This window comes from Stegodyphus dumicola, chromosome 9, assembly GCF_044657685.1.
Source record: "Stegodyphus dumicola isolate Sdum_Otavi_A_Nest chromosome 9, ASM4465768v1".
Classification (NCBI taxonomy): Eukaryota; Metazoa; Arthropoda; class Arachnida; order Araneae; family Eresidae; genus Stegodyphus; species Stegodyphus dumicola.
In genome coordinates this window covers 125883415-125903219 of record NC_140776.1, presented here as the reverse complement: position 1 = coordinate 125903219, position 19805 = coordinate 125883415, and the positions used below count along the sequence as shown (strand labels likewise).

At 32.7% G+C, this 19805-nt stretch overlaps 1 protein-coding gene across 2 annotated transcripts in view; it reads left to right on the top strand.

The window, feature by feature from the left end:
- The first annotated feature begins 9792 nt into the window (after positions 1–9792).
- LOC146995478 (uncharacterized) overlaps positions 9793–19805 on the top strand; it is a 92263-nt gene continuing 82250 nt past the window's right edge. For both annotated transcript variants that reach the window (XM_085824064.1, XM_085824065.1), the window contains exon 1: positions 9793–13090. In XM_085824064.1, coding sequence (XP_085680190.1) covers positions 9981–12794 — 2814 coding nt within the window. In that variant the 5' untranslated portion in view covers positions 9793–9980 and the 3' untranslated portion in view covers positions 12795–13090. The remainder of the gene's footprint in view (positions 13091–19805) is intronic.

Below are 19805 nucleotides of genomic sequence, written 5' to 3'. Positions count from 1 at the left end.
AATGAACCTGGAACGCACTCTATGGTGACCAATAACAGTGATATCAGGAAAAGTTTCACGAATAAATGAAGATTTTAATATTGCAAGAAGATTTGCACAGAAGTTTATAGACAGAACTAACAAAAACAAAATAGTAGGAGTAACTTTAATTTAGTTTGTATGTATCTGTGCGTGTGGATTAGATAATTTTTGTGACCTTCTCTTTTTTATTGTTTGTATTTTATTAACAGTTCTTTTTAGTTTTTTTATTTCGCTTTTGTTTATTTTCGTTTTGAAGAGGGCTAATTTTTACATGCCGAGAATATTTACACATTTACAGACGTGCGCTTAAAGGAACTATTGATATTCTGGTTTTTCAGCTCTGTATTTATTATTTCGTTTTGCTTTCGTAGATAAACTTTTTAGTTACTAGGGCGTGCAGCAACGGTTTCCTGGAGTTTGTAATTATTACTCTTTCTTTTTGCAATTCTACTCGATTTTTATTGTAGGGCATGGCCCAGCCGCTTGTTTCCATCGTTTTCGGTTGCAACTTGTCATGACCATTTTGAGCCATAGGGTGGGAGGGCTGACCATTCCTCCTTAGCGTACCGCTCTTGATTCGCACCATGTACCCGATCTTATCCATTAAAACTATTGTTAGTGAGAGGCGAGTTGTAAAAAAGAATCGATTTTGTTCAGTGAGCGACTCTTATCTCATCCAGAAAAAAAGTGATTTTGACTAGCAGGTGAACGGGCTGGCTGCATGGTTGGTTTTCGTGATTTTCCCCATGTATGATATAACTAATGAGCCAGTTTTCTTTAGAAAGTCTACCATGAGACATCCCTCCCCTTAAGCAGATATCCCTGGTATGTTTTGCCATATTTAGATAACCTAACCTAACCTAGTAGGTTTGATAAGAATGTTACATGAAATATGAAATCACCACAAGGGTGAGTTACTGCTGGTCCTTGCATATAATATTCTTCGACTACAGATTTTACGTTTTCACGAATGGCTGTACACTGAAAGTCATTCCATGTATCTTTGATACACATTCATATAGCAAGTATGTCATATCTTATATTTGAAGTGAGGGAGAGAAAAAAAAAATGTGTGTCGTTGACGCAGTCAACTGATCAATGTTTACCTTTACAGAAAGTTAAGTGTTACCATACTTTTTTATTTCCACGTACGAAGTAAAAGAAGTATTGTAATCGCGGAAAATTTCGGTTATCAGATTTCAACGGAAATATCCATTTTAACCGTTCCCCTAATCCATTTTGTCTATATGTTGCGTGACGTCTGTATCTGCGGATAGAATAAAGGACTCCTTATTCCAAAACGATTTGTAGAATGGATTTTTTCGTGATGTTTGTACATACGTATGTATCTTGCATAACTCAAAAATGTTACGCCGTAGAACGTTGGAATTTTTGGAATTTTTCATATGGAACTCCTATAACATCTAGCTGTGCACCTCTCTTTTTATTGCCATATGTATATTTATTCACCCGCATCTGGCTTAAAAATTCTTACCCAGCCTTTATTTTCGCAGTCGTTGGTCTTACTTCCAGTTACAGAAATGTTTTAAAAGACGAATATATTCATGTTTTGGTAATGTAAAAGTAAAAAAAAAAATACATTTCATCGAATAACGAAATATAACTTTTAAAGTAATCTTCCGTTTCCTATACTTATCCTATTTTCAACTTTTGTCGAAGAATCGGTTAATTAAGTTAGAATAATTCTAGAAAATAAATGAAATAAAACAAAAAGATGTCTATAATTTGATGGGCTGTACAAGGAAGTCACACCAGATTTCTTTTAAATATATATTTGCTATACTATTTACATTGGGGATGTAAACTGACGAAAGTTATCTGGAAAAAGAAGACATTTAGATTTGCTGTATAATCTTCACCCGTAAAAATTGTTGCTGCTTGGGATTATAAAATTTTTTTTCAAATTTTTGATTTATTTTTTGCTGTTCTGGCATGTTTATACGAACTGTTAACACACAAAAAGTAACCCAGTATATGAAATACTAATTCAACATTTTAAAAGGCCAGAAAATATCAAAATGTTTAATTTAATTAGTCTTTGTTTTGAAGCTGTTGATGGCAACGATTTGGAAAGCAATTTAAACTGAAATTCTATGTTATAAAACTTTTATTTTTGGAAACAAATAAGATGTTATGTTTATATATTAAATATGAATTTTAAGGTTCCAGTAATAAACTAAGTAGAATTTTGTAATGAGCTAATTTTATTACCTTATTATTACGAGCTAATTTTATAATTTGCGTTCTGTGAAATGCTTTGTTGTTAATTTTAAGATCTGTGAAAGAGTTAAAGCATAAGTTGCCTGCTTTAGTTAATATTCATTGTTACTTTAGTTATTTCCACCATTAGCAGTGACATAAACATCTTGGTTAATATAATTCAGAAAGGAGAAGAGAAAAATATGCGTGTGGACGCACTCCGCTGATCAAGGTTTACCTCTGCAAGTACTGTTTTCGAAACTTAGTGTAATCGGAAACAGTCTAAGAGAAATAATTCAGCAGCAGCAGAATTTTAGTTTTCGCAGGGCTTTTGACGAGTTGACATCAATATTAATGCATCAAAAGAATTATTCGAGATGGACCATTGGAGACTAAAAACAGGGTTTAAACTTTGACAGAACACAGTCACGTTGGTAGGTCACTGTAATTTAAAACATTATTCTATTCGTTAAAGAGTCGGGGGCTTTACATTACAAAAGTTTATTTTGATGCTTCTTTCATGTTTTCTCTCGTCCACTGCAATATTTCTGCTTAAGTCCGACTACTGTTTAGATATTTAAGACTACTGTTTATACATTTTTTTATTCCACAGAATGCTCCTATAGATGTAGATGACCTTTGAACAGGACAAATTGCGACGCTTTTCCTCTTATTTATTAAGATCTCGGAATGTAGCGATTTTGAATACGAACATCCGGTATCTGCCGCAATAGCATATTATATGAAACAGATGGAATTGTTGGTATTCAATATTAGCGCCATAAATTTAATCTAAAGAAGCTTACAACTTTTAAACAAAGTCATAACTCACTACAGGTTCTTAAGATAATGACTGATACACAGAGCATAAACATCTTGCGTCTATATTTTCACAAAGCTTGTGATCTATGCTCATGACGCTGGTTAATGAGTTTAGAGACTCATTCACAATGCAACACTTAACGCACTTTCTAGACAATCAAAGAATCTATCACAAGTAATTTGAAAGAATCATTCATATAGATACTTGAAACAAAAGAAATAAGAATATGCATGAATCAGATTAAAAATTGCCTTAAAGCTTTTGCCTATCGCATGAACAATTTAGATAACGACCTTTCTGACAGACGAAAGGTTGACGAAGTGTTATACATCAGACATAATAGCTAATTATCTTTCTGAAAGCTTGTTTTTGTAATCAAATATGAGTATTCTAGCTGCATAACGACCAGAAAAAAGATAATAAACTAGAATTTAAGTTAGATCTAAGATTGAAAGATAAAAGTTGTCAAATACGTTCATCACGGGATTACAAATATCAACTCTTTTAAGCATTGTGTTTAGAATGTCAAGTTAAGAGGTTTAAAGAGAGTGGATATTTGAGTATTTAATACTTCAACAATAACTTGCTTGATAGTATACTCGCTGAAGTACCAGGATTTATGCACATAGAAAAGGCTTCATTTAGAGCAGTGGTCTTCAAACTGTGTTCCGCGGAACCCCTCGGTTTCGCGAGCCAGAATGAAATTTCGATATATGACGTACGTCAAAGAGAATGGCGTGCAATACTTCGCGAAACTAAGCAGTTTTCTAATGAAAAATGAATTATATTTAGATGGCAGTGCTAAAAATTTTATAATGGAGCACTTTTTTCTATTGAAGGGACCTAGAAGAGAATTTTTAAAAATATTTCTCAACGTATGTGGCAACAAAAAAACATAGGAAAAAAAGTAAATGCTATATACTGCAGATAACATCAACACAGCTAGAATTTTAAGAAAGACTTTTAAAACAGTTTGTGTAAAAAATGTAAGCATACCTCAGTCATTAAATGTAATGTAAGGGTAGGTGATACCTGGAGCACGAGTTGATGCTATTAATGAGTAAATTATATTACTTTTATGTTAAACATTTTTAATAAAAATTTTAAGTAATTTTCTTTGACTGTCTTTACATAATAAACCTCTAAAATATTGATATACTTTAAATATTATTTTAAGATATTTTTCTAGAAGCGAGGTTTTCCGAAAAAACTTTACAGTCCTATAAGCGTTTCTTGAGTTGACAGTGTTTAAAGATATCGATTTAGAGGGACGAGGGTAGGTTTTTTTTCCCTCGAGATCTTAGCAAGACAATATTTTTTTTTTTTCTTATTTTGGTTCAAGGCGAAATATGCAAAATTTTGCCAAACTCGAACAATACTATAGAACAGTGTAGAACTAACAAAGCGCCATGTAACGTTTTTAATAAGAATTTTCCCAAAGGGCGTTACACCCAAAGGGCTATTAGTCTCAAAACGACATTTTGCGTCGTTTCACTTTCTGAGTTGATTCTCTTTTTAAACCGTTGCCAACAAATATTATCGTCATGCATTATATTTACAGAAACAAAAATGAAGAATCTGCATGAATGCATGAATGTTTCTCGCTCTGTAAAAATCAACGGTAGAAAAGAGAAATAAAATTTTGAATAACGTAATCCCCCACACCTGAACGCTCGAATTTGTTTTATTATCCATTTCACATTTTGCAAAATTTTAACTAATTTTTGATCAACAAACTCAAGGATTTCAAAGCGAACAATAGCAACACTGTACGGAACAAACATTTTTATCTCCAGCGAGCGAGACTGGCTATTGGAAATTCTAAAGATATGCTGTTTTTAAATATTACACGATATTGCTGTTGAATATATTTGATGCGGTTTAATTTCGAAGGACATGATATTTAATAAATGAAGGTAACACATGAAACGTTAAAAAAAAAAAAAAAACGCACCTTTGTGCGTAATATATAATCTGAAGGCTTTCAGATTTTATTCAGATTCAGGCCCAAAGGTGCGCAGATAGCAAACGCACTCCGGGCCATCTAATAGTTTTAAGAAGAACTGATAGCGGGGCTTAATGAAGGAGACGTGAACCTAAGATAGTTTACGTGATTTCAAAATTGAAACTTCGTATTTATTCATTTCTTTTGAAAAAAAAAAAATAACTTTCTTGCTTAGCTTGTATGACTTCCACTGACAGCGGAAACGCAACGACGGCGATGGGAACGTAAGACGGATGACATGAGAGCACAGTTGTAATATAAATGCCCTGACTGGGAATTCCGTGGCTTGTTTTTTAGAAATCTTATATAGACAGCGACCTTTCTGTTATTTGAAAGTCAAATGTGCAAAATGTCATTAAGATCGGAATAAAACTGCAAATTTTTATGAATTACACACACAAATACACACAAAGAAACAAACAGATGTTCCTATGTTCCTCTTTACATACAGAGATAATTTTAATTACTTCAGTTAGTGTAAATTCCCGGTTTAGGATAGTAATTAATGATAACTGAAATAAATCTGAATATACTGCTTTTAAATTACTTAGTTTGTCCATTAATAACAGAATAAATTTGAAAGAAAAATTAAATATCTTACGCTTTCCTTGAAGTTAATATGAACGTTCTAACAAATATAATAAAAAAAAATGTGGTACGAGCATTCAAAATTATAGGATGAGAAAAAATTTTAATTGTTAAATTTTCTTCGAAAAACTGAAATAAAAAAAAAAAAAAAAAAAAAAAAAAAAAAAACTGAAATTTTTTCAGATTTTAAATTACGTCCAAAGGGGCGTTTTTTTAACGTTTTGAGTGTTACCTTTATTTATTAAATATCATGTTCTTTGCACTTAAACCATAAAATTCAGTTCAAGAGCAATATCGCAAAATAATGTTAAATTAAGCATATCTTTAGAATTTCCGATATACACAGTCTCGCGAGCTGGAGATAAAAGTATTTTTTTTCTATATAACGTTGTCATTTCTCGCTTTTAAAGCATTGAGTTTGTAAATCAAAAATTCGTTAAAGTTTTACAAAATATAAAACCTATAATAAAACAAATTCCAAACTTGGGATTTCAGATGGCCATATTCGCAGTAGGATTTCGTCATTCAAATTTCGATGGCTCTATGTACCATTGTTTTATCACAATGCGAGAAATAGACAATCATTTATGCAGATTTTTCATTATTTAATTTCTTCAAATATAATGCAGGACTCTAACATTTTGTGGCAACAGTTTGAAAAGTGAACCGACGTTTATGAGTCCCACGCAAAATGCCAAAACGAAAGCAATAGTCCTTCGGGACTGAAATCCCTTTGGACTAAAAATTCGTTTTTCAGCTTAAAATCATTTTGCTTAACATACAGTCGTCAAAATTAGTTAATCTATACCAAAGCGCATATAAAGAAGTATAATTTTAGCTAACGTTATCTGATTAAATATTTGGATGCCTAGTTATTTTTATGTTTTTACTGAAGTATTTATTCGAAGTGTTCGAATACGTATGAGAGTTTATTTTCAGAACTTTTCGAATAAACTAATTTTTTTTTTATGAAAAACTGTTCCGAACAGCTTTTTTGAAAACAAACAGGTTTTAAATAAGATGACAAATAGTGTACGTGAAACAAAAACCAAGTTACTTCGCTAGCATTTAGTAACTGTATTTGCAAATAAAATTGAAAAACATGCATGTGACCGGAAACAAATGTGAGCCATTGTTGTTCACTCGTGGTGTCCGTGCTATGGTCAAAAAATTATCGCCGATTTTTAAACTGTTTCATAATAAAATATTGATTTCAAAAGTTGTATACGCATTGTTTGCGGATGAAGATACAATGACTTGAAGAGGTATTTTTCAAAACACGCATCAGATTTTTTTAAAATTTAATACTGAAGCGAATTTTTTCTCATACCTTAACGAACGAACAGACTAAAAATCTTAAAATTTTCCAGTTTGCACCGTTGGATAGAGTGGGGCTATTTGACGTGATAATCTTAAAATTTCAGTTTTCGAAAAGTGCATCGTTTAGTAAGTTTTGAAATTTTTACAGGTTATAAAACAAGAATGATAAAAGAATATTAACTAGGCAATTTGGTACGTGTTCCGGTGCGCCGGAACAGAACAACTCAACCTCACTCTTTCGGTTTTGGAACTATGCCAAAGAACATTTAATTCAGTTGAATAGTCAGACTCAGACGAACGCATTCGCAAGGCAGCTGCTATGCTGTCTATTATTCACTATTTTGTTCTGTTCTCGTACTTATAAGTGTTATATGTTATTTTCTTGTTTATACTTGTATTGTGCAGTTATTTAATATAAGTTTCATGTTTAAAACGAGGACGTGTTGAGTTCCTTCACATTTACATCGCAACATAATATTTTGGAGGCACCGACGAGATTTCGGTTTCATCAGCACTGCAACACTGCATTCGGTACAGTAATGGATACTACTGGATACTTTTAGCTTCGAACTTCATTTAAAGACCAAGCAAGATAAGTATTTTTTTTCCTTTTTTACAAGTTTGACTTTGGTTTTCCTCATTGCACCATTACGTCGTAATGGAAGACAAGGTTAGGATTGCAAAAAATAGTAGAGGTAGAGCGAAAGCTGCTCTTACCAGAATTTCAAATTTCATTAATGATGATAAGCAGTTATTCGAAAAATACGATTTAATGAATAAACTTCAAAAAATTGAAAGCGTTTATTCTGATTTTGACAAGGCAGACTCAGAACTTCCGCCGGAAAGTTCTGAAATGGAAGAATTTGAGAAATTAAATGTTACTGTTAATATGCAAGTTACTAATGTTAATGAACGTCAAATGCCAGGTTATAGTACTCCAAATACTGCTAATAATTTTAAATTACCGAGAATAAATATGCAATCCTTCAACGGTAATTACAGAAACTGGATGTCTTTCAAGGACTTATATGTATCATTAGTGCATAACAATGAAAATTTAAGTAACATTCAAAAATTTCAATACCTAAAGGGTTTATTAACTGATGAACCGGCTTCTGTTATTAAACATATTCCCATTTCAGAAAATAGTTATATGGAAGCCTGGGGAAAATTATCTAGGTATGATAAAAAAAAACAAATTGTCACATCACTAATAAAAACTTTCATGGAACAATCTTGTGTGATTAATGCAAACTCAATTAATTTGCGAAAAATTGCCGATACATCTGATGAAATTATCAGAGGTTTAAAATCTATTGATCCAAAAGCTAGTGAAAGGGATGTCTGGCTAATTTATATTTTATTACAGAAGGTTGACAACGAAACATGTAAACAATGGTCTGAATTTTCAGCAAAAGTGGAATTTCCTACTTTTGAAATGTTTATTCAATTTATAAATGATAGATGTTCCTCGTTAGAAATTTTCCACGAAAAAGAAAGGGAAAAAACTCAACCTAGTGTTAAAAGATTTTCTGTGAACAAAGGTATCAAATGTATTGTGTAAATCAGATCATTTTCTGTTCAAATGCCCCAAATTTAAAGCACTGTCAAAGAAAGAAATCAATTTGTCAGGAAAAATAATCTTTGTTTAAATTGTTTTTCTAGTCAGCACAAAAAATCTGAATGTATGTCTCAACATCGTTGTCATTATTGCCAGTTATTGCATCATAGTACTCTGTGTGAAAATCAGTTAAAAAGTTATTCAACATCTGCGTCTCTTTCTGAGACCAGTTTTCAGTCAGAACAGCAAAGAAAGAATCCAACCGCGAATGAAATACCAAACATTGCGTCTACGAATGAAAACAAAAACGGAACTGTAATTCAAAATAATAGCGTTCAAACAACTTTTGGCTTATTGCCAACTGCATATGTAAATGTAATTGATTCGATGGGTCAAAAACGTAATATTAGAATGCTTTGTGATAGTGGTTCCGAATCAACATTATTATCTGAATCTTGTATTAATTTATTGGGATTTAAAAGAAAAAATGCGCGTTTTCCTGTCAAGGGTTTAGCTGAGTCAGAAGTCGCAGTTACAAAAGGTTGTGTTGAAATCGAGTTGATGTCAATCCATGATGCATCAGTGAGAATGCCAATTAAGGCATTGTATTAGATAAACTAACTGCTGCGCTTCCAAGCCAAAAAATAAATGAGAAAGACTTTTCGCATTTGAAAAATGTAAAGTTAGCTGATCCATATTTTCACATTCCGGATAAGATAGATATTATTCTAGGATCTGACTACTTGTTTTCTATTTTACTTCCTGGACAAATAACTTGTTCTCAAAGTGATTTAATTGCTCAAAACTCAATTTTTGGTTTCCTCATATCCGGAAAACTACCGGAATATCAAACGAAATCAAATTCACTTTCAAACATGCATATTTATGAAATAAATATTGACAGCGAATTGAAAAGGTTTTGGGAGTTAGAAGAAGTACCAAATTCAACTGACACTGCATTCTCGCCTGAAGAACAATTTGTTGAAACACATTTTCGGGAAAATTACTCAATTAATTCAGATGGTCGTTTTGTGGTGAAGTTGCCATTTTTTAAAATCTAAATCTGAATTAGGTAATTCAAAACCAGCTGCACTTTCTCGATTATATGCTATGGAACGTAAATTTAAGGAAAACTCGGAATTTGAAAACCAATACAAGGATTTTATGCATGAATATGAAAATTTAGGTCATATGGAATTGGTCACACAAACCTGTTTAAATTGATTTCAGAATGAGCAATATTTCCTTCCCCATCATGCAGTGATCAAGCCGTCTAGTACAACTACTAAATTAAGAGTCGTTTTCGACGCTTCATGTAAAACTTCCAACGGTAAATCATTGAATTCTATCTTGGGTGTTGGTCCTAAATTGCAACGAGACATTTTCGAAATTTTACTTAATTTTCGATTTCCGGAAATAGTCTTTTCAGCAGACATAGAGAAATGTACCGTCAAGTTTTAGTGTCCGATGAGGATCGGAACTACCAACAAATTCTTTGGAGGTTTAATCCTAACGAAGAAATACGCACATACAAGTTAAACACCGTAACATATGGTTTAGCTCCAGCTTCTTTCCTAGCCACTAGATGCATTAAGCAAATTGCACTAGATTATTCACAAAATAGTGCTGTGTCTCATACTTTACTACACGATGTATACATGGATCATTTGCTATCGGGTTCAAGTACCGATAGTGATGCAATATCACTTTGTAAGGAAATTACCAATATTTTACAAACACACGGTTTCCACCTACGAAAGTGGAATTCTAATTCAAATGCATTTCTTGCTGAATTTCAAGAACATTGTTCAACGGACACTAATTTAGAAATAATTCCTAATGATAAGGAAAGCACGAAAGTCTTAGGATTATTTTGGAATTCTTCAACAGACACATTCATTTTCAAACCCGCCCTTGCACTCACCTCACCGCTGACAAAAAGACACATTTTGTCCCAATCGGCTCGCATTTTCGATCCATTAGGATTAATTTCACCATGTACGGTTGTAATGAAAATTTTTTATCAGAAGCTCTGGCTTACAAAAGGGGACTGGGATTCTCCTATTCCACAAAATCTTGCTGAAGATTTGTTTAAATTTCAGAAATCTTTCAATGCAGTTGAACATTTTACCATTCCTAGAGGTGTCACGCTTATTTCCTCTGACACATTTGAATTGCACGGCTTTTGCGACGCGTCAACACTTGCTTACGCTGCTGCAATATATTGCAAACAAATACACGGAAATGAAATAAAGGTTTCTCTCTTAGTTTCTAAAACTAAAGTCGCACCTATTAAACAAGTATCTGTTCCTAAATTGGAACTATGCAGTGCTCATTTGCTTTCAAAGTTATATCGTGCAGTCATGAACACTCTCAAAAAATATAAGTTTGATGTTTACGCTTGGACTGACTCCAAAGTCGTACTTTCCTGGCTCTCGGCACATCCCCGTAAATGGAAGACTTTTGTTGCAAACCGGACGTCTCAAATAATCGAAGTACTTCCAACAAAATACTGGAGGCATGTCCCTTCTAAAGAGAACCCAGCAGATATCGCTTCGCGTGGTATTGATCCCAAATGTCTTCCTAATTGCAACTTGTGGTGGAATGGCCCAAGTTGGCTTTTTTTGGATTCGTCTCACTGGCCAAAAGAGGAATCCGCTTCCAAAGAAATCGAGGATCTAATTAAAGCTGAACAAAGATCTGATCCTATATTTTCATTTCATAGTGCTACATCAAATGAATTATATAGTGATTTATTTGAAAAATATTCATCATTTTCTAAGATTATACGCATTTTAGCATATTGTTTAAGATTCATCAATAAGTGCAAAACCAATAACAAATGTCAAACACTTATAACTGATTCCTTTTCTCCACTCACTTACACGGAAACTAAAAATGCAGAAATAATCATAATTCGATGGGTTCAGAAAGATTATTTTAATGAAGACCTAAAATGCATTAAAAATCAAAGATCGTTGCCTAAGAAAAGTCAGCTACACTCCCTCCATCCGTTTATAAATGAAAACAGTCTTTTACGGGTGGGAGGGCGTTTACAAAATTCAGAATTGTCTTTTAATCAAAAGCACCCAGTGATTCTACCTGCTAAACACAAGATAAGTGAGCTCATCGTAAAAGAAAAGCATGTGACTTATTTACATGCTGGTGCTTCATTACTGTCCCACATTATCAAACAATCATATTGGATCATAGGTGGAAAAAAGCTCATTAATAAATGTGTTCACAAATGCATCAAATGCTTCAAATTTAAAGCATCCACCGCATCTCAGCTTATGGGTAATCTACCTAAGCATCGTGTAACACTCGAGAGGCCTTTCTTCAACTGCGGAGTGGACTATGCCGGTCCTATTTCAATCAAATTCAACAAGGGTCGTGGAGCAAAATCAACCAAGGGTTACATTGCTCTATTTATTTGTCTCGCTACTAAGGCACTACACATCGAGGCAGTGAGCGATTTAACCGCTGATGCATTTTTAGCTGCTTTGCGTCGCTTCAGTGCTAGACGAGGAGCTCCAAGTCACATTTACAGCGACAATGCAACAAACTTCGTTGGGGCTAATCGAAAGCTCAGCGAGATACAACGATTGTGGGTTTCACTTCCTAAGAACGAAGCCGTTGCTCATCATTTAACTCAAGCATCAATAGAATGGCACTTCATACCTCCAGCATCTCCTTATTTCGGAGGAATTTGGGAGGCCGCAATTAAATCAACCAAATATCACTGTAAAAGAGTAATAGGTGAAACGCTACTTACTTTCGAAGAATTGACAACTCTAATGGCTCAGATAGAAGCCATTTTAAATTCTCGTCCGTTATGTAGTGTAAACAATACTGACATTGATTGCATTAATATTCTCACTCCTTCACATTTTCTTACAGGAGACGTGATCCTATCCCCTCCTGAACTACCTCTTACTAGTCCTGCTAATATACGGAATAGGTGGGATCTCCTTCAAAAGATACGCAAGGACTTCTGCAAATCATGGACCAAAGCATATCTATCTTCTCTTCAAACCAGAAAGAAATGGAAGGACACTCAGCCGAATATGAAAACTGGAGACATCGTCCTGTTACTAGATGATGGTCATATTCCAGGTTCTTGGCCACTAGGACAAGTGGTCGAACTTCATCATGGTGCTGACGGACTAGTTCGTGTGGCCACGGTTAAAACTAAAAGCTCTATTTTTAAAAGAAACATTCATAAATTAGCACCTTTGCCCATATATCAGGACTAATGCCTGATAGGGTGGGAGTATGTTCCGGTGCGCCGGAACAGAACAACTCAACCTCACTCTTTCGGTTTTGGAACTATGCCAAAGAACATTTAATTCAGTTGAATAGTCAGACTCAGACGAACGCATTCGCAAGGCAGCTGCTATGCTGTCTATTATTCACTATTTTGTTCTGTTCTCGTACTTATAAGTGTTATATGTTATTTTCTTGTTTATACTTGTATTGTGCAGTTATTTAATATAAGTTTCATGTTTAAAACGAGGACGTGTTGAGTTCCTTCACATTTACATCGCAACAGGTACGTATTGTTTTATAAAAGAATATTAATTAGGCAATTTTGTACGTATTTTTAAAAAATTTGCAACTTTATGAAACAAAATGAGTAGAATCGGTGCTTTAGCTCAAGATTATGATGTTATTACGTCACACTATTATTCTTACTTACATCAAGAGTAATTAGCGTTTAAAGTTATTTGAAATGAAAAGCTACGGCGCCTTTTTTTTACCATTTCATAAGTTTATTTATATTTTTGGTAGTATTTCATTTTAAAGTTGATTTTCCTGAATTTATTGCGGTTTGTAGTATTATATTCTTACATCCAAAAATGTACCTGCTATAAAGCTTTGAAATTTTCAAAGGGTAGAAAACGTATTCTTCGCTCTCTTTTAAAACAAGAATGATAAAACAATTTTAATTACGCGACATTTCAAAATTATGTTAAAACCAGCTGTATTTTTATTCGTTTTTATTTAACTCTCTCCTGGTGTTTGTGAATACAATTAAAACTTTGCCATCGATTTTGAGAAGCTAATTTGAAAGCACCCTTATTGCAGATGATAACACAATGCTGTCAGCGATGCTGAGATGTTTTCTCGCTCATAGTTTCGTTTGATGAGCTAAACTCTTAGAATTTTACTGTTTACACAATCGGATAGAGCAGGAAAAATCTTTTAAATGAATTTCATATAAGATTTTAATGCAATTTCTGATTTTTTGGTAAAATCGCTAGAATTTTTAGACCATTTGACTTAAGAGAACTATTGGAAGTAAAAGAATGATTAATTTGTTGAAAAATGATTTCTCAGTTGAGTAATTTAATTGATAACGCGTAATTGAGACTACAAAGATCAAAATAATAACTAAGAAAAAAAAAAGAGATTATTTTATTGAAAAAGCTCTTAATTCAAACTGAGAAAATCATTAATTAACCAGATGGAGAAAAATAATTTGTGTAGTTTAATGGGGAGACGGAATTATGTAATTCTTTTTCCAAAATTCATCTACAGTTTTATAACACGAATAATAAAAGCGTGGAACGCTTTGATAAATTTGTAATTGTTTAATAATTTTTACAATGTTAAAATTAGCTAAGTTTGCAACATGAAGTAATCATTGGCTTATTAACCATAAGTAATTATTAGTTTATTGATTGCGTTAGCTATATTCAAAACATACGTCCCCTAGTAGCGAAGCGAATAACATCGCTGATTTCTGGTAGTTCGGCGAGTTCAAAACAAGCGAGCAATATGATTTCAATCTTTTCCTTCGTGTAACGTAAACACCCTTTATTGTTTTAAATACTTTTCACATAATTCTCCCTCTAATTAAATAACATTACCTTTGCGGATTTTACCACAACTGGCTAAGCAAAAATGTAGCAAATCGTGTGGGATGTCGTGAACATTCTAAGAATGATCCATATTTTTGCCCGTTAACATGGAGATTTACCCGCAGAATACTGAAAATCAAGTGATATTCTTTCAAATTCGAATGGGAACGGAGAAAAGTCGTCTGGCAAATGAAAAATACATTTATTATTATAGTTTTCCAAACAAGTGTGTTTTGAATTTTGATCATTTTATTCTTTTTTATAAGAATAATCTTTGATGAAAACACCAGGCTGAAAGGAGAAATGATATTTCCTTTACATATTATAATTCCAAATATGTATATTATCAGCTCCTACTCATTCACCTATATAGAAAAAGTCAAACCAGTTATCTGCATTTTCCGCGTGTGCGAATGGGCTGGGAAATAATTAATCTAAATAGTTGGAATTCTGTGGAGCTGTCAGACCAAATTCTTGAAAGCATGAAGCTATTTTTGATGGCAGGAAAGTGTGAGATTTTCTCCACGTAATATCTTTGACACTCACTCAATTGCAATGATTTGACTGCCTGTCGAAAAATGTTTTAACGCGATCTAACCGATAATATTAATACTCCAGAGCAGGTCATACTTTGGGATTCTGAAGACATTTTATTATGTTTTGATGGCCGGAAAGTGTGAGGCAGGTGTCACCAACACCAACATAATGCTTTTGACACTAACGCCGTGGAAAGATTTTGATTACTTGCTGCAAAGTATAACTTATCCTACTTGATTGAAACCAACTACCCTTCTTTCCCAGTAGCCAAGCATTCCAAGGCTCATTTGCCAGTCTAACCGTTTATCATCCGTTGCGCTCCTGACTTCCAAATAGAGATCTGTTCCTGTGACTGAATTTCGCTCTCTACTCCTGAAGGGATAGGAAACAAAGCACGGGTTACCACGCGACAATTATAGGTGACATCTAGCCTGCACGTTCGGTTAAATGACTTCCAGATCTTTCTCTCATTTCACCAATACGGCTTCTTTAAAGGGGTGAACTTTTTTCTAGCAGATCTTAAAAGTACTACTACGCGACTATGAACACAGGAAATAATTTCACGGTTCATTTCTCAGTTGCTGAATTTGATTAATATTGGATATGTTGTAATGTCTTCTTGTCCGTCTACAGTCAATGGTGTGTATCTTTCTGGCTGTTGATGCCGAATGAGTTTAGAGATCATTCTCTTAGCTCCAAGCTCCCTCCTGGCCAGAACTTTCAAGATAATTACCATAAATTACGTGGCACAGTGATTCAGATGGTACACTGGGTTACAAAGACAATAAGAGTAAACTTTTTAACTCTCGAATAAATATACAGACGTTGCTGATAGTAATGGAATAAATTTTGCAAAAAGATACCTATAATATAAGTTTGGATAAAATTCATTTGTTATTATAACATATTTAATTAATAGATACATATGATGAGATATTGTTCTCAAACTTTAGAGACATTCCACAACCTTATTTAAAGCGTTTTATTATTATTCATTGCTTGCACAGCCAGTCGCATAAAATAGTTATTAAAAGTAATATATATATATATATATATATATATATATATATATATGTATATGTATTTAAAAAAATCTGAAAGATTTCACATTTTAACTATCGCCCAGAAGGGTTTGCTAAGGTTTTCTACGCTCTTGCTGGGTTCGTAGTCGACTTGTCTGCTCTTGCACGCACTCTCGCAACCCACTTTTTTTTTTTCCTCTCTTTAGCTTTATTATTAAGCATCGTTCCCTTCGCCCTTACGCCGTATACATTGCATAGACATTAGGTTATTTCGAAGCAGGAAAGATGAAAAATGAGCAACGCCTTCGTTGGGACTCGAACCACGGGCCTCTCGAATACGCGCCGAGCGTGCTGACCATTACACTACGAAGGCATGCTAAGAAGACGGGAGAAATGCCTTATAACATTTTCAACATAAAACCACAAAATATTTAAAAACTGCATGGCAGCTTATGTTTAGAATTCCCGGTGCACTGTTAAGTGTTGATATACACTTTAATATTTTTTTCAGTTTTTTCTCAGTTCATTACATTACAGTTTTCTTAGTAAGATGGTAATAATTTTTTTTGTCTTTATATAATAAACTTTTTATGTGTTAACTTTATTTATTAAATACCACTTTCTTCGCGCTTATTACAAGTAACTTAAAATTCAACAACAAAATCATAAAATACTTAAAAACAGCATGGCTTTAGAATTCCCGATAGACAGTCTCGCGTGTTGGAGATAAAATTGTTTTATTCCGTAAAGTGTTGTCACTCCTCACTTTCAAATCGTTAGTGTTTGTTAATAATAAAAAATAAATTGTTTTACAAAATGCGAAATGAATGATAAAACATATTCGAAACTCAAAATTCGGATTTCCAGATGCATATATTCGAGTGGAGGGCTGCGTTATTCAGAACTTGATGGCTCTGAGAACCGTGGTTTTTTCACAGTGCGAGGACACATGTATGTGTACATACAAATTCTGCCTTATTTAATTTTTTAAAATGGTAATGTAAGCCAATAATATTTAAGGCAACAATCTGAAATATGATAATCTGTTTATAATGAAACGACGCAAAATCCCATTTTTGAGACTAATAATCTTTTTTAGGCTAATAATTAAACACAAATCTAATAAACCATTTTTCCAAAATCTTTCCTTTTATTCTTAATTCTAATTTTTATATTTAATTTTTTATGTGCAATTCTTTGTATTATGATAATTTTGTATACTGCATATTATAGAGAAAAATGTAAGGAGGCCAATGAAGAAAAAACATTTCTTTAAAAAGGATGTGAATCCGACTCCTAGAGTTTTAATATCCCTGTCACTCAATATTTCCCTCTATACACGTGAGCAGTACTTCCTGACGACAATGCCTCCAATGGTCGATTTTTACGAAAATCATCTTCTGCAGTTTCTCAGCTCGTCTGAAATTTTCTTATTCATTCTTGATCCAAGCGTTGATTTATAATTTTTTGGGAGGTCGGCGGGAGTTACGATTTTCTTTAGTCATAAATTTATTCTCAGAATAATACTCAATTTTAAACATTTTAGTACAAATTAACTCATTACATCGTTCAGCAAACAGAGGAAAAAGAAGCAGATGAAACGTTCTAATTTATGAATGAATCGTTCTAATTTATTCATTTAGTATTGTTACTACAGATCTGCACGAAGAAGTTATTGCTAAACGAATTTTTACTTGTGAGATAGGCAGTCTGTGGATATATCTATTCTTAAATTTTGATATCTATGCAGACATCCCTAAATTTCTTACGGTATGATATCGATTTGCGACTAAAAGATCATATTTCATATTTTCCAAAGGTTTTTTTCTTTCAATTTCTTTTTATGATGTAGGTCCCATTATCGAAATAGTTTATTTGCTTCTTCAAAATATTAAATCCCAAGCCTTAGGATTTATTTTCTTCGATCTGGTTTTTCAGGCTAAAGAGCTTTCTGAATGAATCCCCAAAACACTTTTCCACATTTAGATTCCTATCTTCCGTCATACTTATAAATCTTACGAATTATTGATAATGTACTGGTTCCCATTTCTTTTTGAACACTTCTATTCTTAAAATTTATATGCGAAGATCTTGTATACTAAATATTGAAACACTGACTTCAGTTTGTTTATTAAGTTATTGCTTTTTCTCTATTTTAAGCCTTATTTATTACAAAATAAATAACATCAAAATATTCCCAGTAATATAATAATTTACTCAAAAAGTGTTAATCAGCAACTCCCATAATAATCCGGGCGCTTGAAAGTTTTGTTGAAGTGATTCCGCAGACGATGTTTTCCTGTCATAAAGTTTACATGTACTTATATATAATGTACAGGTTAATGATGTGCATATCTGTCGGAAAAAGGTTCGAGTTTTGATTAACAGATAAATTCTTAAATTACACTGTAGTTAGAATTTAACTGCGCATATACGTAACAGTTAAGTTCACTCCCATGTGAACATATAATGCATTCATATAGCTCAAATTATTTATGGGTATAAGAAATATATTTTAATTTTATTTACAGCACCGGAGGTGCTATTAGTCTCGAAGCACACTTTTTATCCGCACCGCATTTGTGTTCGTATCACTTTTTTATGAATGACTTTTTTACGATAATTCTTTGAGGCGGCTAGCCTTCAAAGAAATAACGCAGAGAATTAAAAAAAAATTAAATAAAAAAAAAATAAAATAAAAAATAAAAATAAATAAAATAAAATAAAATAAAAATAAAAAATAAAAAAATAAAAAAATAAATAATAAAAATAAATAAATAAATAAAAATAAATAAAAATAAAAATAAAAATAAAAAAAGAGCAAGCAGTAACTCTCTGTCAAAAATTCTAAAGACATGCTTTTTTAAATATTTGGTGTCTAATTAGAAATATTAAATATTTTTATGAAATGACACCAACCGGACTCATTAAAATCAGTGCATACTTTTTTTCTTTTTTATGATAAATCTTTTAGGGGGCTAGATTTCAGAGAAATAATACTGAGAATAGCCCTATTCCCCTCCTCCCCCCAATAAAAGCATGACAACCCTTAACCCTCCATTGAGAATTTTAAGGATATGCTGTTTTTAAATATGTTGTGATTTTACTCTTGAATTTTACGTGGCGTAAGTGCAAAGAAAGCAATGCTTGATAAAAAAGGTAAAAAGAGTCCAAATCTCATGGTGCGACGTTAAAATCTGAACCTTTTCAGATTTTATTTACTTCTCTTTATCTTTCAAATTTTTATCATAACGGAAATTCTTGAATTCCATTCAAGTCAGTGTATATATATATATATGTTGAATGATCTAAAATTCACTTAGTTCGAAAACAAGTTTTTCTAATATTTGCGCAATAGCTGCAAAGTAAGATAATAATAATTTATTTACTAATATTATCTCCTAATATAAATTTAGTAGAAGTATCAAAAAAGAGGCAACCCATATGTAGGAAGTTTAATTCCGAAAATTGTGTTTTAAAGTAAGTTGAGCGCAAATTATGAAAAAAATATATATATTAGTTATCTATATTAACCCTTTTGCGGCACAGTGTGTCCGGTCTGGACACACTGTGCCGCAAAAGGGCACAATGAATGAAAAAGAATTTATAGGTTACTATAGGTAACTCTGAACCTTCTTTATTTATAGTAGATGGCGCATCTCAACACAAACCAGTCCATATATTTTAGCCATGTTTAGTTTTTTAAGACCCTCATTTTTCAAAGAAATCTTCCAGATTTTTTTTCAGGGTATAAAAGGAATTGAAAAGAATTTGAAAAGAAATTTTTAAGTTATTTTTTTGTCTGTACGCTAATCTCCTTATTCTATATTAGTTTAAAAATTTT